The 22,718-nt window shown below is 31.6% G+C and overlaps 1 protein-coding gene across 2 annotated transcripts; it reads right to left on the bottom strand.

Annotated features, from left to right (window-relative positions):
- Positions 1-1,792: 1,792 nt before the first annotated feature.
- Positions 1,793-22,047, bottom strand: LOC129948788 (eukaryotic translation initiation factor 4E-binding protein Mextli). 2 transcript variants are annotated; one of them, XM_056059816.1, is made up of 10 exons: positions 21,896-22,047; positions 17,288-17,944; positions 16,998-17,223; positions 16,816-16,887; positions 11,080-11,140; positions 10,572-11,001; positions 10,251-10,506; positions 10,074-10,184; positions 9,892-10,010; positions 1,793-4,126 (listed from the first exon to the last, which is right to left on the bottom strand). In XM_056059816.1, the coding sequence occupies exons 2-10, from the start codon at positions 17,675-17,677 to the stop codon at positions 3,995-3,997; spliced, it is 1,797 nt and encodes a 598-aa protein (XP_055915791.1). In that variant the 5' UTR covers positions 17,678-17,944; positions 21,896-22,047; the 3' UTR covers positions 1,793-3,994. The 2 variants fall into 2 exon arrangements, with proteins under 2 accessions (XP_055915791.1, XP_055915793.1); XM_056059818.1 differs by lacking the exon at positions 16,816-16,887.
- Between the last annotated feature and the right edge of the window lie 671 nt (positions 22,048-22,718).

The following is a 22,718-nucleotide window of genomic DNA, read 5'->3' on the forward strand; positions in this document are numbered from 1 at the left end:
CTTACACAACAAACATAAAAGACCAAAAGTCCACAATTTGAAATTTTGGTCAGTTATATGATAAATTATTGGGATTTATATAAAAGATATTTAAGAGCCAATAGGCGATACAAATATCTCACCAAATGTGGGAAACATTATCCCAAAATCTTAAAGATAAGGGTATGACTCATTACTATTTTTCTGTTATGTTTTTAGGTGTGGTCGGATTTTAATTGTTGTCAAAAAATTCAATATTGCTTATTACAATCTAATCGGAACAGAATTATTTTCGACCTCTAGATTTTAATCAAACATGACAAAACAATGGTAGAGTAGTCGAAAAAGTTTGTCTTCCGATTCCGTCCGTCTATCCTCGCCCTTACAACTCAAACCATTGGGCCTTACAACTCAAACCATTGGGCCTTACAACTCAAACCATTGGGTTGATTGATTGAAACGAACCTATAGAATAATATTAAACTGTTTTGACGATTTTCAAAACTAAATCTGAAAAAATAATGTTTTTTTAAGTAATCAAATTGCATTTAAATCTTTCAACACGAACTTATTTTGTAGGTATGTTTTTAAACCTTAAATGTAGGTACTATGTACTAGAAATCTCGTGTGATCCAGTAGAGGAATTTTTTTTAATATTACTTTGTTTTTCCGGAAATTGAAAGTTTTGTTTTAAGAATCATTAATGTTTAACAGACGATTTCATAGGATGCTTGAATTTAAGCTTCAGTCCTATGTGAACTAGGGCCGCACACAACAAACTTCTCCATCTAGCTCGGTCCCTAGCTAGATGTCTCCAGTTTCGCGCTCCAAGTTGGGTGAGGTCACCTTCCACTTGTGCGCGCCACCTGATCCGCGGTCTTTCTCTACTGCTCTGTCCTGTGGGTGTGGATTTAAAGACTCTCCGGGCTGGAACATTGCTTTCTATGCGCACTACGTGACCCAGCCATCTTAGTCGTTGAACTTTTACCCTTCTGGCATAGTCTACGCCGCTGTACAGCCCGTACAGCTCGTGGTTCCATCTTTTCCTCCCCTTCTCTTCGATGCATACGGGACCGTAGATCACACGAAGAACTTTTCTCTCGAAACGACCCAAGGTGCTTTCATCCGCTTTTGTCATAGTCCATGCTTCTTCACCGTACAGCAGGACGGGGATGATAAGGGTCTTATATAGCGACACTTTGGAACCACGAGAGAGGACAAGAGTTATTCTTCGTTTCATTTCAGCGCTGGTGTTGTTTTCTGCGTTTACAGCGGAGCCTAGTTAAACGAAGTCCTTGACTACCTCTAAGTTACGTCTGTCGATGGTGACGTCTTGACCAAGACGTCGGAGTTGTAGGTCCTTTCTTGACGACAGCATGTACTTTGTTTTACCTTCATTAACTGTTAAGCATGTTTTTTCAGCCTCTCCCTCAATACTCACAAAAGCCCCATTGACATCGCGCTGAGTTCTTCCGATTATGTCATTGTCATCAGCTTATGCTAGTTATTGGACAGACTTTTGAAAGATAACGCCTGAAGTGTTGACGTGTGAGCTCTGCACTATTCTTTCAAGTAAAATGTTATAAAAATCGCATGACAGCGCATTACCTTGTTTCCAACCTTTATGGAGCAGCGTGAATTCATGGTCATTTTGCATAAACGGAGGAGTGTGGCATTTGAATTCAAGCTACAATCCAAAATTTTAGCTTCCAAGGAACAGTACAGTACAATACAGTAGTTTCAACCATATCAAAAATTCCCAAGAAATTTTATCCACCATAGATTCCAGTATCTCAGAATGAAAACAAATAAATTGAAACTTGTTCTTTAATGTATCAAAAATTATTTATTTTGTATTTATCATCTTGCTAAATCAAATTTAAAAACTATCTTTCGAGTGTATACAATTTTATTTCTCAAAGGCACTCATTCTGGACCTAGCCTTGCAATGTTTTTTTTTTATTTTAAACTGTTACTTGAATATTTAAGATTTATAAATTATTATTCATTATTATTATTATCATCATATAATTGAATACACAAGTATAAAACAAAACAAAAAAATAAATAAATTGGAAAGTATTAAATTTTGTGTTGTTTTTTTTCTTATATACAATATAAGAATTTTATGATATATTAAAAAGAAATTTATAAAATATATTATTATAAATTAATTTTTTTCTTTGTTAAGCATAATAATAATATTTTAATTAATAAAATTTAGTTTTATTTTTAATTGGTTGATTAATTTCTTTAGAAGACTAGATAATTTTTCGATATATGCATGCTTTTGCTTTGTTTTTTGAAATAAATTAAATAAATTATAAAAAAGGAAAAAGAAACAAAAATAACAAAAATAAAATACATCATTATTATGTTAGACGAAATTTGTTTAACGATTTAAAATTTAGACCTCTTTTTTTATTTTCTTTAAGGCAGTAAACAACATACTACAATTTTTAATCAATTTTTCTATTAAGGAAGTAAAGTTTCAATTGATATACGTTTTTCTTTTTGGATATATTTTGATAGAGTAAGGAATTTAATTCATTTTTATTTTTAATGCTTTCATTATGTTTAGGTTAATAACAAAGTCCAATGAAGTTATTTCTTTGTTATTAAAAATTATGATGATCCCTAAAAGGCAGCATGAATAGTAAACCTTCTTAATTTAAGCTTATCAAATTCTTGCACTATAATTTAGCTCGAGTCTGTGTTTCACTTGCATTCGAGATGAAATAAAAAAATAGTGGACAAATTATCGCCTGGTCAAAGGAGTTTCTAAATGTCACTCAATTTCTAGAACCTTGCTGATAATATTGGAAACTTTATGTTTCTGAGATAAATAGACAAGATCTTTCTTTTTTCATTCAGTTTACAACATCTGCCTTGTATGATTGAAGAAGTAAAATGCTTGTTTCCTAAATGAATGAGGGTTTAAACATTTTCTTTGTTCCAAAAGGAAAATCGAGAACCTCAAAACAGTACTTCTTTCTGGAAGCAATCAGTAATTGAATCCAGTGATTTGATTTTGCTTTATTTGAAACATTAACACATAAAACTTGTGAATGGAAAACCCTAAAAAAAGAAAGCGCACAAGAAACTACCTTGACAGCTTACAAGTCTAAGATGAGTTTAGATGAAAATTATATTAGTAAAATGCGGAAAACGAATTATGAGATGGATGAATTGAAAAGAATCATGGGGTATTATTTTTTTTTAAATTTTTGTTACATTTTATAAAAAAAATAAACCTTAAACCGATTTTTTTAAACGTCTCGCAAAGACATATGTATTTAAATTAGGCCCTTATTATGAAAAGCGATTCAAATGATAAACTCAAATTCGTGACTCCTATGTTTATGTTCACTTGGAAAGTCAAAGGAGACGGTTAAGGAAATGTTGCTCTATTTTGATGGACAAAGTCCATCTCTCTAAGTATTATAAGTTCGCTTTGGGTTGAATGTTCGAATTACTATTCATAATAAGGACCTAAAACTTACTGCACACGTTTTTCTATTGACCCTTTCCTAGCAAAACTTATTGTGCTGCTAAATCAATATTAAATAAAAACTAGTAGTCCCTAATCTAATCCATCATCATTCCATTCTTTTGTTTTTAATATGTTTTAGTTTTATCTTAAAAGAAAAATAAATTGGAAAGCTAGAATATTTTATCTTCGTTAATAGATAAAAATTGTGTGTATGATGTTTGAATAAATGTGATTAGAACTTAGGTCTAAATTTTTTAGTTTGTTTTTCTTTTATGTGTAAAACAACGCTTTTTAGTGTTGATATTTTTTGAAGACAAAAAATAAACTAATTGCACTTATTTATACGAATATTTCGCTAATATAATAATTCTTCGCACAAAAATAAAGGATCTCTTTTAATTGATGATGATTTAAATAATTCAATCATCAATCAAATAATAATAATAATAGAAAGAAAAAGAAGAGAACAAAAAAACTGAAAGAATTTAAATAAAATTAATACAAAAAATAATATCTCTTGATTCACTCGTTATCATGGGGGTTGTCTGTATCAATTGTCGTTTCATCAGCTGTTGCTAAGTTTCGTTTGCTGGATGATTTTACCAGCTCCAAGTATTTCTCACCGTCAAATCGATCCGTCTCATCGTTGATGTTCTGTGAAAAAAAAGAATAAAACATTTTTATTTTGTTCTTTTGTTGAATGAAATTTGAAACCAAAACTTGTTTTTAAGTTTAGTGCATTTTATGCATTATTTTGTGCATTGCTTTGCTAGATTTTGTTTTTAAAGGAGAAACAATATAAAAAACTATGTGAACTTGAATGAACGCTTACCTGAAAATAATAATAACTAATCAAAGCACGACCAGCATCTATGTACGTTTAATTGCTTATACGAGTATACCTTACCAACGATGGGAATGAAGAACAAGCAATTAGGATGATGATAGGAAGTAATATTTTGATGAAAACTGATGGGCGCTTTAATTTTTAGTTAGCAGGGTGACAGTGATGATACTCAGATTGCATCTCAACAATCTGATGGTGAATGGTAACGTGCTTTAATAATAAATCATGCTTCATTCAAAGAAAACAAATTTAATATTGTTAATTTAAATTTATCTGAAAAAAGACTTCTTAGATGGATTTGCAATTAGACAACATGCGAAATCCAAACAAGACGAAATTTTACCACATTTTTGAGTTGTAAAGTTTAGTTTGTGACATTTTACAATTATGGTGTATTAATACTTCACTTTGTGTGACTAAATCAAAACCCATTATATCAAAAACAGAACGTTAGTTTTTATTTGAATTAACTTTAAGTCCTTTCACAGTTTTTTTTTTTTTTAATAAAATCATACACTTAAAAATTGTCAATATTTAATTAAATTGGATAGTACCTTCAGTTATCAGAATAGGTACTTCCAAGTAATACGAGTATGAATAAAATACTTAAGAAGGTACTCAACGATTGAGAACCTAAAAGTTTGATGAGCACCCTCCCCTTGCTATGTACTGGAGGAGAATTTTTTCAATATTTTTTTCTTAATGGTTGAATTCAAGCCAAGCTTCTTTAAGCAAAGGAAAATGGCGATTTTGTAGCCAAAAGCTTTCTCGGAACTGGTAGTGGTTTGGAAGCAACCAAAATATTAGAATTTTCTTAAATTTGGTAGGAAATCCAGGTTTCAAAAGTAGAGTTAAATCATTCAATGGTGTCTTACATTTTTTTAAATTTGATTACAAATTGAACTTATTTCCCTCTAACTCTAAATTGCTAAAATAGCTAACCAAATAGAAATTAATTCATCATCGAAGGGAATATGTTAATAGAAAAGGATTTTGAAAAGAGTTCACAAGTTTTGGCCAAAACATGTACACGATTCTCGAATATGAAAAAAAAATATTTGTTTTAAAAAAAAGCTAGTCCACTTCTACTTTGGTAATCATTATTCGGGAATTTAACTACATTCGTCACTATGCTTTTTCACTAATTCCATCGTAGACAGAAACTTTTACGAATCCAAAAAGAAAGCAAATACGATCTTAGTGAAAAATTTAAATTTAATAGCGTATTACGAACGAATTTGGTAATAGATTTTTTTCTAAGATTCGTAAAAGATTCAGATTAACGAATTCGAAATACACTGCCCGACAACCGATTAGCGCCCCCTCTAATCTTTCAGTGTAAATGCAAGTAACTCGGAACGATTAATATGTATAATGCTCAATCTTTTTTATTCTCCTTTATTTACTCTATCTCTAAAAAAAACTTGAGTTCTGGAAATGAACCGTTATTTTGCTTTGCTTTATTCTGTCAAATGTGACAAAAATTAATGTATTTTTTGTGCGACAGTCGATTAGCACCTCTACCTCTTTTCTAAAAGTTTTTGCATGTAAGTAGTCGTGTTTTTCTTTTTTAAGTTATTATTAGTTTATTTTGAATAATTTTCAATTAAATTTAGTAAAAATGGGGAAAGCAAAACAGTTAAATGAAGGCGAAAGGCCAAAATAAAGGCTTATAGTGAGTGTGGTCAATCAATCTATCAAATTTAAAAAAAATTAACCGCAGCCGCTAAGTTATTTCCTCATTCTTAAGAAATGAGCATAGCTATGGAAAAAAATATGAAGGGCCGGCCATCTTCTGTCATTACAGCAGCTAACAAGCGAATTATTTTGAGGCACGCATCGAATTCACACTACTCTGCAGCCAAGATTAGAGAAAAAACCGGTGTAAAAGCATGCGTGCGGACTGTGCAAAGAGTTATTTTCAATGCTAAACATTTAAAGCGTCTAAAAATAAAAAGAAAAACCACCACTTAACCAATCTTCGAAAGGAAGAGCATATTTTAGATCGACTGCACAGCTGTGCTGGTGGTGTCATGGTATGGGGAGCTATAACGTACTATGGCACCATTGAATTTCAATTCCTTACTCGTCGTATAAATGCCACAGCTTACAATGGTGTACTAAGAACGGCGTTCCCTGCAATCAAGGATATTTTTGGGCCCTTAGAATGGAAGTTCCAACACGATAACGCCCCTATCCACAACTCTAAGGTCGTAAAGTATTGGATTGAGCTCCAAAAAGTACCTTTTCTGATATGGCCGCCATACTCGCCCGACCTTAACATAATGGAAAATGTTTGGGGGTGGCTAGCACGCAAGGTTTACGAGTCTGGAAGGCAATATCCAACTGAAGCGGAACTCATTGAAGGAATAAAAAGTGCCTGGCAGACTATTTCTCTGGACTATATACGAGGTCATAGTTAACCGTGGTGGTACAACACATTATTAATTTTTTTAGGAATAAGTTGTAAATATAAGGGATTCAAATTAAAAAAAAACTTGGAAGTATTCTCTGCCCATTTTCTTATGTTATTTGGCATTTTCAAGTGAGGGGTCTAATCAAATGACCGGAAAAAAAGATGATTTTTCTTATTTAATTCTTTAAAATTCTGTTAAAATGTTATTTATTGAGATCGTACCAAAACTTTCATTTATTTTCGAGGATAAAGTTACAAACTTTCATGGGCAAAAAGTTCGTTTCAAATGTTTTATTTGATTGGCTGATATTAAGCTTCAAAGATAAGAAGCATAGGGGGCGCTAATCGGTTGTCGGGCAGTGTATGTCTGTTTTCAGATTTGTATCTATGTATTTTTATAAATAATTTTTTTTTATGGTGAAGTTGCTCAATTTTGTGTATAAAATGTGTATTTAATTAGATCGGAGCAGGTTCCTTACCGCTTAGCAGCTGTTCTGACTCCAACGAAAAAGAGAAATATAAAACAAAAAGTCCAGTTTTTACTTTAAGAGGTAGATTTAAAATAGTTTCTAGAGCCAATAGTGTCCGCAGTTAGGCTCTTACCTTTTTGTATCAGCTTGTAATTTAAATTACGTGTTAATAAATAATAATAATAATAATAAAATAGTTTCTTAAAAAAAAAAACATTGACATATTGGGTTTTGATTTAATTCTATAATTTTTGTTGTTTACATTTTGCTTTATCATTCCCGGCATACAAAATGAATTTTATCAACGAAGGCGAATATTTTGGTTTGATTTTAGAGTCACTTGTTTTTTATTTAATTTTGTTGTAAAATACTGTCGCTCGGTTAAGAAGAAAAAACGACACAGTTGTGATAATCCTTGAAGTTTCCAAGTGTCTATTAACATGTTCATCCACTTAGGACTACTTTTTTTTCTACATAAATATTTTACTATTAAATCCAATTGTGTCGTTTTTCATCTTGTATTTTTATTTTTCGTTCTGTGATTTGAACGTTTGTCTGGAAACTATAAGGCATGCGATTAATAAACGCTGTTTTTATTTGCATGAATTAAATTCATTATTTTATTGACAAAAATATATATTTATATATATTATGGGGCATGTATAATAAATATATACATACAGCTAAACAACAACAAAAAAAAAACATAAACCAAATAGTAAAAGAAAATTAGAATATATGTATATAAGTTTTAAATATTAAATTAATCCACAAAATTATTATTAGTTACAACTTACAACCCCAAGAGTACTATAAAACAAATTAAAGTTTGAATGTTAAGTAATAGTTTTTTTTTTGTTTCTTCTTTTTAAATCATTGATTGATTGAAACATATTTTAATCTCTTTTTTATTTGTTTTAAATATATCCCTATATATACTATATATGTATATAATAAATACAAAAATATATATTCCTTTGTATATCAAGTTTTTTTTGTCTTTTGTTTTAGTTCTGTTTTACAGAATTGTTTCTTTTTTTTAATTTTACACATTAATTGCTATTATTAATATTTTTTTAATTTCATCTGTTTCACAGCCAAACACAGATTCTTTTTTTTTTGTTTAAATTTAATTTTGTTTGATTTTGTTTCTTTTGGCAAGCCAAGCTAATATTTTTAGTAATATTGATTGATGAATTTTAAATAAATTTTTTGATGAGCGTATGATTAGATTGTTTTCTTAATAGAACCGTTTCCAATACTTAAATGATAAATATCATGATCAAAATAATTTCAAATACAATTTGTTTGTTCAATAATATATTTGTTATGGGTAAAGCTAAAAGATAATGATGCATAGCCAATGGAAGTAAATAATAATAATAAACTAGCTTTCTATGTGATTTTTAAGGAATTTTGTATAAACAAAAAAACATTTGGATTCTAATTTTTATTAATTTTTTGAGGTGTTTTTGTGGTACTTGTGATTGATTTACGTTTCCTAAATATTTATATTATATAAAATTTATAAAATTGAATCCAACTCAACCTTTGAACATCTAATACATCTGATTTTTTGAATATATTTTTGTTTATAATTTGTAAAAAAAAAAACAACAAAGCCTCGATGAGAATTGCAGATAGCAAAAGAAAATAAAAGAATCTCTTTTTTTGTAACTTCAAGAACGTTATCAAATCTTATTTTATGCGAACTTAAAAACGATCAATTAATTGTATCATCTTTAAAGTTTTTGGAACGAGGATAAAATTAAAAATTTCGTATATATGAAAAATAATGTGCTCATTCAGGTTTTTGTTTTGGAGGAAAATATAAAAAGAAATTAAAAATTAAATAAAATCTTAAATTCCCTGTATTTAATACTGAAAATTTAACTTTGAGAAAGATTTTACAAAACATTCATGACCTCGAAAGATGCAGGATCGAAAATCTTACTCAAACCTTACGACCGAATGTAATTTGAGTAAATGAAGTAAACATTTTTAATATTTAAAATTATTATGTACTCGAAAACATATACAAAAATTAACTTGAATTCCCTTTCTTCTTTTGTTGTATCAAAAAATTCTAAAAATAATAAAATTAAAATAAGTCAAACATTAGAAGCTTCTACTTAAACGAATAAGTATGTGCTCGAAGATTTTTGTTAAACATTAGTTAAATCATTCAAATGATTTTAATTAAAATGACAAGAAAATAAAAAAAAAAACATTTGTTATTTAAATAAAAATAAAATTAGTCAAAGAAAACAAAACATTAAGGAACAACATTCCAAAGAAACGTTAAGTTGAAAAGAAAAAGTTAGTCGCATGTGGAATTTGAGCGAAAATCCATTGAAAGCTTTGGTCGTACGATTTCAATGTCTTTGTTATGTTTTTCATCGAACCATTCACCACTGCCAGCAGTGTTTTTGTTATTTTCATTTTTTGAATTATCATCTTTGGAATTTTCATTATTATTACTAGTAATACTGTTACTGTTACTATTGTTGTTGTTATAATTATTATTATCATAAGATGAACCTTCATCAATACTATAAGTGCTGCGACTAAAGAAGCCTTTGCGTTTGATATTCGGTGGCAATGTGCATATGATATTATCGTAATTCCTATCACCACTAGAAGTGGTACTAGTAGTAGAAGTAGTATTGGAATTGGCATGCTTTACCTTGTTCCTTATGATCTTTGGAAATCGCTCACAGATTTTCTGCCAATCACTGGGCAATGACCATGAATGTGGACTTTTTGAATAGAACAACAAATGTTCGTATTCGTGGACAATTCGCACTGAAAATTGGTTTCAATTATTATAGAAATTATAAGATGTTACCAACGACCTGGTTTATTTACCAGAGTCCGCATTAGATCCTTCGCTCTTGATACGATTGCTTTCTGGCACTGAGTCTTTACGTGAAAAATGGCTTCTTCTAGAACGGGCTAAACCATTACTAAGCGATGAGGCTACAAAGAAGATCCAATCATTATATTGTGTTGTTTTATGAAAATATATATAAAAAAAACCCCTACCATCTACAAAGACATCATCATCGCCTTCAGCCATTGTGTTTGAAATTTGTCCGGCCATATAGTTTAACCCGATTCCACTGTCCGCCAAGGGAGGAGCCATTTGAAGGGGAGTTCCCATCACAAATTGAGGAGGACCCATTGGAGTACTTGGTGTCGATATTGGGCTGACCATCGATCCGTCGAAGGCTGCACCTGCTTCCACAGATGCAAGGAACTCATTGCTGCTAAAATAGTCGTCGAGTACCAGTTTCGCTACCTACATATAAGCAAATTTTCATTCAGCAAAGAAAATCAACAAAAATTACACTATTTAAAACTTACTCTGACTAAATCACAGCAATCTCCAGTTATTTTAATTAAATGCTGACCCACATTTACCGTGTACTTGTATTCGCCAAGTGAAGCATCGTTTGTTGAGAACGAATGAAGCAATGCTTGCTGATTGTTGCGCATCATTTTATTTGATGGTGTCGAAGCCATCAAATTGGGACTTGTTGTCGAGCTAGAAAGGAAATTACCAGCCGACGTTGAATTAAGACTCAATCGATTGGGGATGTTGTGAGAAATGCTGCTGCTGCCGCCGCCGCCGCCACCACCAGTTCTCGGTTGGGTTTCATCCGATGCAGATGAAGCTAGAGAACTACATGAGCCACCAGCACCTCCACCGCTATGTCCACCACCCATTGAAGGGTCCAAACGGACAGGCGATGCGTTTCTACGAATTGTATCTTCGATAAGTTGCTTAGCGTAACTGAAAGATACAAAAAAACACGAAAATAAAACCCACCAATGCTTTGAATGTTTAAGAGAATGAAAAATTTGTTTGTACTTAATCTTTTCCTCGCTTGGTCCAGTTATCTGCACCAACCTCTCTTTGGCTCCGGGATTTACTAAATTCAATATTTCAAAGAAGAAGAAGGTGTCAGAATTATTTCATTAAATTTAACATGATTACGTGCAGACATTGAAACAATGATTAAAAGCCTTCCAATAATGTTAACAACTATTTGAGCTAAATTGAGCGAATTCAAAAAAAGTGGCTTCTGATTTTATTATCAAATAATTTTTGTATTTAAAATTTGAATCTGTTGTATTTTTTGATACAGACTAATTTCTATTAAATTCGCTCAATTAGTTCATATTTTCATGTAAATATTTGTATGAGACGGGCTTTGAAGATGGAGGTTAGGATATGAGGGTGCGTGCGGATGAGAACTCATGTTTTTGGTGACATTATATGCATGCGTTTTTTATTTCAAAGGCAACAACGCCAAACATAACATGCTGGATGATTGTTTATGATCATGAATAAACAAAGTTAACTCAAACTCAAGTCGGCAATGGACCTTTAAATTTCAAAAAGGGGTTCTCTTCTAATTTTCTAGTATTTTTTTATTTCTTAAGCCTATTTTACAGTTTTCAGAATAGAAACTAAAACAATTGTCTTAATCATTTAACTATAGAACGAGACATTTTAGACCACAAATATTTACTCTGGCAGGATTCAAGGATCGTAATCATTTGATATTAAATTATTTACAAAAAAAGTATACATGTATACGAAGTTAATGTATATTTAAAGGAATTGACTTAAGACATGCCATTTTATAGTTAACCTTTTTCATCCATCACGTCAGATTTTAGGGATAAACAAATCGGTATCTCTGTTTTGTATACTACAGAATTTAATATATGGTTTATGTTGCTAATTTCAAAAGTATAGGATTAAGGAACATTAGAAATCAGAAAAAAACAATCCTCTCAACAAGCCACCCAAAAATTGTGTTTCTGTAGAAACATGGGTTAGGCAATAAAATGTGCGATCACACCGCAGCTTTTGAAAGTTATTATATCTCGAAAAACTGACGTTTTACGTCATGGCCTAATGGAACAATAATGTCTTATATTTTATGATGTACTAGGGTTGCTCTTTATATCTGCGGTCTAAAAAATATTGTCCTAAAATAATTGTATTGTATTTCAACACATTTTTCTGTGTTTTTACCAATTTTTGAAACATTTTTACCCTTTCGGGTAAGAAACCACAAAAACATGATTTTACGAGTAGTTTTGTAGCTTAGAAAATCGTTGTCCAAGAAATATATCTTTCATGCTTGGTAACCAAAAATGTCGTTAAATTTAAAATTAAAGCTATACGGCGGATGACCCATTAATTCAATCTATGGAGTCTTCAAAAATTAAGTGTTATCAACTGATTTGTGTTTTTCATGATGATTCGATGTCTATTTAAGGATTCCTGCACTTTGGCACAGGTTTCCGAAAAACAAATACATATACGTTCCACTACTTCAGTTATGGCAAAGAAAAAGGCGCCTGTTTATTTAAAAAAGTTTAGTAAACAACTTTTATTAGATTTAGTTTATCTTGCCAGAGCTGCTTCGTTTCAGATTCATGGATATAGACTGAGGAATCTTAAGCGAAATACACAAAACGATACTGGTCTTCTTTGAGCGGTTGTTAATAAGGGTTGTGTTTATCACAATTAATTTTGAACAATTTAAACAAAATTAGTCGTTGAGCGTAGGTTGCCGTGGATTGAATTCCTTGTATCAGGAACAGAGATTTAAAATGAAGCTTCAAGATCAAACGCTCAAATACGAACATAGTCTGTATGTCACGTACATTTATGTAAATTCGGTTAAAAAATTATTTAACATACAAAAAAAACACTAACATTTATGAGTGATTGACATAAAATAATTGCTTTGCATTAGAATAAAAGTAATATGTACATTTAAACTATATCAGCTCATAATTACTCTTTTATATACATGTAAGCTTTTCTTAAATTTTACATTTTAAATAAAGTTTCAACATATTTTGGAGGAACTTTAATTACTAACACAATAAAATGGTAAGGGTCATTTAAATGTAATGCAGTATTTAAATTTAAATTCTTTTAGTCTATCGTGTAATGGATGAAATAAATTAAATTTAAAAGAAATAAAGCTTTAACTTCTGTATAATTGTGCTGCCATGTGAATAAGATATTCAAGTATTTTTTTTAACAAATTTAACAAAAAATATAAACACCAACGAAAAGCTTACGACGAAATTATATTTTTATTTCTAAAGCAAAATATAATATAAATAAAATAAATCATAATAATTCTTATAATCAATTTGCTCCTCCAAAGTTTGAGTCATTCAGCAACAAAATTAAAGCTGAAACAAAACATGTTTCTCAAGGGTTCTTTTTAGTTGCATTATATGTTTCAACCGTGCCATGTTGAATTTTGGTATTCATACCAAACTAATACGACTTATCAGGATGACGCTGGAAAATGCTCGTTGCTGCGTCAAAATTGGAAGAGACTCGACCGAAACCTTCGAAACCACCAGAGGACTTCGACAAGGCGATGCGCTGTCATGTAGCTGCTTCAATATTGTTCTTGAAAGAGTGGTGTGCAACACCAACGCCAACACAAGTGGCACCATCTTTCGAAAATCCACACAATATCTTGGATATGCAGATAACATCGACATTATAGGAAGAACCAAACGAGCAGAGACGTATGCTTTCCCTAATGTCGAGTCTGAGGCGAAGAAAATGGGTCTTTACATTAACGAGCACAAAACGAAGTTTTTAATGTCATCAAATAGAGTCGATTCACACCGTAGACTTGAGCAAAATGTTACAATTGACAGGTACAACTTCGAGGTGGTAAACGAATTTGTTTATCTGGGCACTGCTGTTAGCAATGCGCAGAGATCAAACGCAGAATTACCCTTGCTAATCGTTGTTTCTTTGGCCTAAGTAAGCACTTGAGGAATAAGGCCCTATCGCGAAGTACCAAAGAGACACTGTACAAAACTTTAATCATCCCAGTCTTGCTGTATGTTGCAAAAGCATGGACCCTCTCCCAGGCGGATGAAGGATCTCTTGGTATCTATGGTCCGGTTTGTGTCGATAGGAAAAGTAACACCTGGTGGAGAAGATTTAATCAGGAGTTATACGAACTGTACAGCGCAGCAAAAAACTGCGTGTACAACGCTTAAGATGGCTACGGCATGTCGAGTGAATGAACATCGAAGCTCCATCCCGTAATGTATTCAACGCTAAGCCTGAGGGAACAAGAAGCCGAGACAGCCTGACCTCCGGTGTAAGTAGATGAGGAAGTAAAGTAAGTAGATGTTTCAATGCTTGTGACAGAATGTAAAACTGTTTCGTGCAGTTTACACGCTTGCGTTACAATAATATCGTCTTCGTGCTATTTGGCTATAAAAATGGACTTAAGGAACTTAAAAAAACGACGACGATATATCCGTATTTCTCTAAAAATCAGTAAGCTGCTGCCTTTACTACTATCATACATATTTTGCCAAATAAATTTGGTGACTTTATTTCCCACGATTATCCTTTTAACTGACCTATTCTTTCCTGCGACTTAACGCACTCGATTACTTTTGTTGGGGCTATTAGTTAATTAAACTCTTGAAGCTGTGCAAGCTAATATACGAACAGATTTATGCAAAGGAGTACAAAATTGAACTGATCCAATGGAAATAATAGCAGAAATAAAATTTAAAAAAGTTAATTTAATTATTTTATGGATCAGAATTTTCTTTCTTTTATTATTATTCTAAGATCTCAAGTTTTTAAAAAGTCACCTGATAGATAAAGATAATAGAATTTTAAGGATAATAAGGCCCTCATTATGTATAGCGAAGCGAGCTTAAGAACTTGCGAATATTATGAGTATCGATTTGCTTAAATTAAACTCGATTCAAAAGTCAAAACATTATCGAACTTATTTATCGCTAAATTATCAGTAGTGAATGTTCGTTAATTTAACGTCCCAAAATTTCAAATTCTATCGAATCAAAATATTCAGCGATAACTCTAGCGAATTCAAAATTTTGCGTTTGTTTGTTAAAATGAGTGATAAAAGAAAAAGGTATTTCCAAATAACTTTTATATTTTTATAACAAAAAAAAGAAAGAAAAAAACTACACTTTCAGGGAGAAATGCAATTAATGGAAACGAATCCTGATATGGCTAGCGGCATAGGAGTATTCGGTTCAACAAAAAGGAACCTAAAAGATTATTGGCCGAGTTTTTCAGAAGAACTGAACATTCTTGGACCTCCGTTTCGTGAAGGAAAAGATTGGCATAAGGTGTTTTGATACAAATTTGTAGTTTCTATTAAAGAAGTTTTTATTTGCAAGTAGTTTTGGTTGGACTACAATGTAAAACTTAAACAAACAATTGCTGAAAATAAAAAAAAAATCCAGATCTACTGGTAGAAATCCATACTGCCAGGCGTGTTTGTATCCTTTAGAGCAAGCTGTAGACAGACTTCTTAGTCTGAGCCAGGCAGTTAATCTACAAGGCAATTACTTTTGCACACATTTACCAGATTTACTTTCAACGTCATCAAGATATTAGTATCAACCTTGAGGCATATGAACAGGTTGAAGGGTCTATTCAATAAAACTTTTTGATGCCAAGTGCAACGGAGGGTGGCTAAGTCGGAAAACACCAACAATTCCAATGCAAGGGAATCTGAACGATTGAAGTTGCTGCAAACATAGACTGGGACCCAGGCAGATCTTTTAGATGCAAAAAACAAATCAACGTTGATTAACATTATCATTTTTTTAATAAATAAGTCAAAAGTAAAAACAAAATCCGAGAAATATAATACAATAATTGAAAGTCAATATTTAAAGTTACATTTGTTTTTTTTTTCAATGAAATAATGTTGGCACCATTGATATTTGAAGTGAATAGCTAACCTTTACATTTAAACTTAAGCGACCGGTCGCTTCGCTACTCATAATGAGGGCATAAGATTTCAGAAATCTGTCAACAGCATTTGTCAGTAATTATCTCAGCTTTTGATATGAAATATTGAAGAATATTTGCTTCACACTTTATAACGTTTTTCTGAACAAGCCTATTTCTATTGACTAATCTGAATTTCACAAATTTTTGTTTTTTTCATTGCGAAAGGAACACATTAAACATTTGATTTAATATTTGACATGTTAATCGATTTACTCGCTAAAAAAATGCAAGAAAGAAGAACTATATAATTTTCCAGTTAAAATCAAAAGTAAATCGATTTATTTTACCAACGAAACCCCCATTAATTTCTATTTAATACGGCAGTGAATGTGTAGAATGGTGTACGACATTCAAGCTTATACAAAGTCCTTGTCCTAATTAAAGACAAAAAAAAAAACAAAAACTTCTTCCCATTTCTGTAATACCTTCCAACGTAATGAATGTTTTGTTTACTCAACAGAAAAAGTAAAATGAAATCCAGACACAAAATAAATCACCTATTAAAAGCAAACAAAACATACAAAAATATTTGTTTGGCCTGTTAGTGATTAAGGATTAAAAATATTCACAAAAAAAAACAAAAACGAATAAAAATGAAATGTTTTATGAGTTGCAAAAAAAAAAGAAACAAAAATCAAATCAAGTTAAAAGAAAATAAATGCTCACACACGCTCTTACACTCTATGAATGTGTTTATTTGTTTGTTATGTTCTGTTAGCAACTATAATTGAATGTGTTTTCTCTTGTTTTTACCTCTTTGGAAAGATATTATCGTTTCACTTAACTCCTCAATCATATGGACTCGTCTTCCCTTAATGCCCATAACTTAATACACGCGAAAAAAAATTCATTTACAAAATCAAAAATATTCTCTCTTAGAGGAATCATTAAAAATAAGGAGAAACAAAATTATTATTGTTGAGATAACAGCTTACCTTTGCCAGAATCAGCATTTCGGATGACAACTTCATCTTTGCAATAAGTTTTACCGGGAATCTTTGTTGGCTTGGGAAATTTGCCAGAGTTACGGATGATTTCGCCCGGACCAAGGAGCTGTGTTTGTTGTAGTCGAGCTGTATTAACTCCACCCATTGTGGGGGAGGTGCTTAAATACTCAGATGATTGATCAACAACTACTGTATGATTATTTGCACTTTCAGGCTAAAATATAAAAATTATATTAATTTTTAAGTTCCATCAACATAAAAATAAAAAAAAAACTTACTTCAACATTTGTTGCTTTGCTTTTGTAATACGAATTGAAACCATTGTCTTGCCAACCTTTGGCTCTCAATTCAATCAGTTCAAGTAGATTCAGTCTAGTCATAATGTTCAGTCGCTCATCCTGTGAGGCATTCCGAAACACTACAAATGCTCTGTCGAGCGTATCTTTGGAAACATTCTCCAATTGCGGTCCATGAACCCGTAGATTTTGCACCAGAGACACCATTGGCTCGGGATTATTAATACCCGAGGCTAAATTCAAGGCAACATTTTCAATTAACTGAATTAGTTCTTCAATGAGCATGTAATTGTTTTTTAGATTTGGTCTCGATTGAGACTTGAGCGGACGTGGTGCTTCTAGATTTTTTACTGTTCGTCCGACGTGAGCCATTTTGAGTTCGTGTGTTTTGTTTTTTGTTCTGGTTTTGTGTGTTAACTTAAATTTGTTTGTTCTTTTTGTTTTGTTTGTAGAAAGTTTCCTCTTTGAAACAAAACCAGCTGCGAAGATGTCCCAAAATAGGTTTTGCAAAGTTATAAGTTGGTAGTTTTATTGTTAAGATTTTCCTTTTCTTTTTATTTGGTTGGAAATAAAAAAAAAATTATTTGAAGCGAAGATCTCTTCGAATTAAAGACAAATCACTTTCGTTCGCACCTCCCCCTGCAAAAAAAAAAAACAAAACACACAGAGAGATTAAGTTTTTATTTCTCAAATTCAAATTAAAATCTTAATGTTAATTTTTTCCTACACGATATCGTTGTGTCAGTTCGAATGGTAAAACACAAAAAGAAGAAAGTTCCACTTGATTGATATTATCGAATGCAAACGAAGCCATAGAATTGTTCTAGTAAGTGGAACAAGATGCAATTGTATGAAAATCAATAATAGAGCAAGGGTGTTCTTGGCCGCCCTTTGCTGCTTCGCAAAGCACAAAATACAATCAAAATACTACGAGACTGGCACAGCATGCGTAGGGGATAAGAATTGTGGGGTGTAATCTTCTACCTACACTTATTAAAATTATTTGAATAACGAGATAAAATTTAATAGCATCAATGGATGTACAGAGAGGAACACAAACTATTTCTATATTTATTTTTTGTCACTTTAGGTAAATTTAAAAGAGATAAGGTGTGGCAAATAATTGTAAAAATGTGTTTTGGTGACAGTGTCATTTATTGTTTATATTAGCTTGAAAGACATGAGCTAAATATTTACCCAAAAGGCAATTAAGTGAAAGGGGTCGACATGTACGCATATAACGTAATTAGCAATATTTGAATTTACTGTTTTACTTCTATTAGACTTCAAACAATATATACATACCTACCTCTTGGCCTTTAACTAAAATAAGCACGACTTTTATATATAGAAAAATGACGTCAGGCTATAATTAAACCACATCTAGCTTTAGCCAAAAGCTAGAGATCTCAATAGATGACAGAAAATAGCATTAGATAAGAATTACCTGAATGCAATTTAGGTACAGCTGTAGTCGAAAAAATAGAGTATTAGAACATCACAAACTTTATGATGTGAAAACACTGATTTCTAACTTACTTGGAGCATAGATAGATAATTCCTATTAAACCAATAAGCCTTAAAGCCTTTACGTAATTATATGAAACAAAAATAATTTCTTAGGACATGAAAAATTGTCAGTAAAGAAAAACGGGCTCTAGAAAAACTTATTCCGTTGTTTTATCGTGAAATTTTGATCAGCAATGGAGTCCATTTATGATTAATTGAAAATTGCATATTTGAGTTGATAAGTGACCAAAAGAGTTCCAAAAGCTACTATTAAATCATCTATGGGATGGTGGAATAATAAGTCAATATTTCTTAAAAAAAAAAAAACGAACGTACTATTTGGCTTGAAATTCAAGATCCCTGTGAACACTGATTTCAAAAAGGCTGCGCTACGAGTAAAACAATAGTCTTGTTAAGCATTTAATTGCATTGCTGAGCATTTAATTCACGTTTTTCACTCCATAACGGATAACTTCTTCTGCGCAAACCATGGTTTTGCCTTTTTTGACTTATGCTTTGGGTCAAAGTCTTATTGGTATACCCAAACCAACGGCATTTCCTCCTTAGCATAGGGTAACATAACCTCCTCGAGAATGTTCACATACTCGGTTGCATCTCTTATAGCCCCCATGAGATAAATATACCCGACCCCGTAATATGAAAAGTAAGCTCATATAATAATTTTTCCTCCACTGTTTTTAAAGTGTACCGTGGATAGTATACTGCATTTTAGGGTCTTCTCACATATTTTCGACAACCCTTTACCCAAAAAGGACGACTTTGCTTTCGTCGCTTCACAGAACATTCCTCCATTTCTCTTTGGCCCAATCTTTATGTGCTTTAACAAACTCAATTGCCTTTGCCACATGCCTTTTCGTCAATATTGGTACCTTGCGTGGACTTCGGGCCGGTAGCTTCGCTCTTAAATGACGTCTTCGTTTTGTGACAGCCGCTAACAGACAGTTGAAGTCCATTTCTTATTTTCCTAGAGCCTATGAAGTCAGTTTTGCTAACTGAACAATTTTTCTGGCGGTTCTTTCAGTAGTCATCCTTTTTGGGCCTCGCGTTATCACTTTATTTTGCCATTTAAAGGCGTTACTGACCATTTTTGCTGAGCAGCTTATTTTGGTAGGTTTTTCCCTCCAAACGCAGTTTTCGAATAAGTGACCGTCTGATTGTTTGTTTTTGAGCTAATATTTATTAATTTTTTATATGCTAGTATAGTACAAATACTTTTATACTTTATATAGTATAATATTTACTTACTGAAAAATAAAAAAAATTGCATTTTTAACACTTTTTAATTATAAAATCAAAAGCACGGCTATTTTTATGAACACTCTATATCCAGAGAATTTGAAATAATGGGTGTTCACCGGGAAAAGTAGAGTATAACTTCAAGCTAAAAGTGTCTAATATGAAAAGGAAAGACCGTTGGATGCAAGTAACATGTACATTTTTTTTTAAAATGTCCGTTCTTAAAATAATTGACAATCTAATAGAATGTGATAAGCACTGCTATTGTTATGAACACAACTGTATGTTATGTTTTTTAGTTTGGGTTCGGAATTAGGAGGTCCTCTAACGTATGCCTCCAAACCTTATATAGAAGACAATTTTGATTTATCACAAATATTTGAATTTGTTAAAATATTTCGATTCACACTGCAGTGCTATTTTTTGACTGCAACTGTACATTCAAAATTTTATTATTATAATAGTTTTGTCAACAAGTCCCCTATTTAAAACTGTTACTACTTATATGTTTTTTATTTATAAAGAATGGAACCAAAGTAGAAGTAAAACTGTTATGATAATTTAATTCACCAGTTTCCACCTTGCTTTATCCATCAGTTGAAGATCTCAATAGATAACAGACGAAAGCATTCCAAAATACATCACTTGATTGGTTTAAGCTACACCATTTTCAAATGAAATAAATCTGTCATAAAAGTGAAGAAATCAAAACCTTCGACACGACTTCCCTTGACGGATTAAAAAGACGTTTAATTCAAATTAGAGACTTTTAAAATATTAATTTCTTTCTCCTTCATTACAAAAACAACAATCCTAATAATTGATTCATCTTTTCTACTCTTTTTCTATTCAATGAAATATCTATATCTATTAGGTTGGTAGGCATTAGGTCATATGAAATCAGAAATTTCTGTGCGTATGTGAAGCTCATGCATCGGCAAAGTGATTAAACCATCAAAGAATATAATAATAATAATTAGCGACAGTCATTGTCATAATTGCGGAAAGAGAGTAGCCAGCAGAGAATACTAATTAATTTGATCCAAATAAGCCAATCATACTTTCAACAAGTGAATTTCAGTTTTATGAAATGTGCTGTTGATAATCCATTAGGATAAGACAACGTGTTGGTTAAGACAGAATGATTTGTCTTTATTTTATTTAGGAAGAAAATCAAAGAACCTTGTAAGAACTATAAAAACAATGTGGGTTGGAAAGAAGCTAAGCAGCCCTCCATGTAATTTCGAATAGAATATAAAAAGGGTTGTAAATTGGTCTCATTATAAAATGATGTCAACAAACAAAATCCATACTTTCTTGCACCACACAAAATTATAAATAAATACAATTTCAACAAGAACTTAACCATAACCCAACTATGAACAGAACACAGTACATATGTTAATAGGACAAAATAAAACTTCCAAAATTGATGATGGGCCTTCGCGTTTCGCGTTCGCGTTTGCCTTCGCGGACCAAGTCGTTGTGCTTTTGCTTCTACTTCTACCTTCTACCGCCACCCACCCATTCATAGGTTTGTCTCTGTCGCAACAATTTGAATCACACGACTAGAATAGAAACAAAAGATCAACTGATTCACATCACAGTCACAGCAGCACTCAGCACTCTCAGCAGGCAATAGAAAAATTTTATCAAAAGCAAAAATGAAACTATTGCAACTTCGTCACAATACAAAATTTTAATTTTATCCTTTTTAGAAATGGTTCTTCAAATAAATTTTATAATATTAATATGGGAAACTATTTTAATTAAATAAAAATGCACTTTTTATAACGGAATTGTTGTTTTTAATGAAGTTCTTACCTTTAATTTTCACAGTCCGTCAGCTAGAAAACTTTTTACTTTTCGTATGGATGGAACATCCAATCAAAGCAGAGATGGCAAAAACACAGGGTGATTTATAATTTATAATTTTATAGAAATGTCATTTTTCATCGTTATTTAATGGAGTGTTGCTGTTAAGTCGGGTGTCTACACTAGCAGGCTATGTCACTGATTTTATTCCTATAAATAAATCAAACCATAACTTTTCAAAGGAAGAAATGATCGATAGTACGTAAATAAATTGAGTGAACAAATTTAAAGATTTTCATTTCAGAAAGTGTACAATTGCCTCTGTGGGACGGTTGTTAAGCATTTTTCTAGAAAAAGGATTTTAACCTTTAAATAGTATGACAGGGTACCGTTTTAAATAGTAACAAGAACATGAAATATGAAACGGCTCAACTTTCCATTACCGCAGCATGAATTTCAACTCGCGGTTTTTTTATTCAATAGATATGTGCAAATAAATAATAAATATAGCAATTTTAGAGTGAGGAAACATTTATTTCTATTTTTAATTAATTTTTAAAGTTTACTTTTTTACATACAAAACACACAAAAATGGTTGATTTTGACATAGTGTTGCCATACTTTTTTAAGTACCTAACTGTTAGTACGCCGTGCTATTAATTAAAAAAACTTGTTTTAGGCTCAAAAAATGAAATACAAAAAAGTAGGGTTAAGTCCGAAAAAGAAAATATTTTTTTTTTATGACTTAAAGTTGTTTCTTCGCCCTAATATTTAAAACATGTTCTATTGAGACCCCTACCTAACTGTAAAAAAAATCATAAGGAAATTCGTG

This window comes from Eupeodes corollae, chromosome 3, assembly GCF_945859685.1.
Source record: "Eupeodes corollae chromosome 3, idEupCoro1.1, whole genome shotgun sequence".
In the NCBI taxonomy this organism is placed as follows: domain Eukaryota; kingdom Metazoa; phylum Arthropoda; class Insecta; order Diptera; family Syrphidae; genus Eupeodes; species Eupeodes corollae.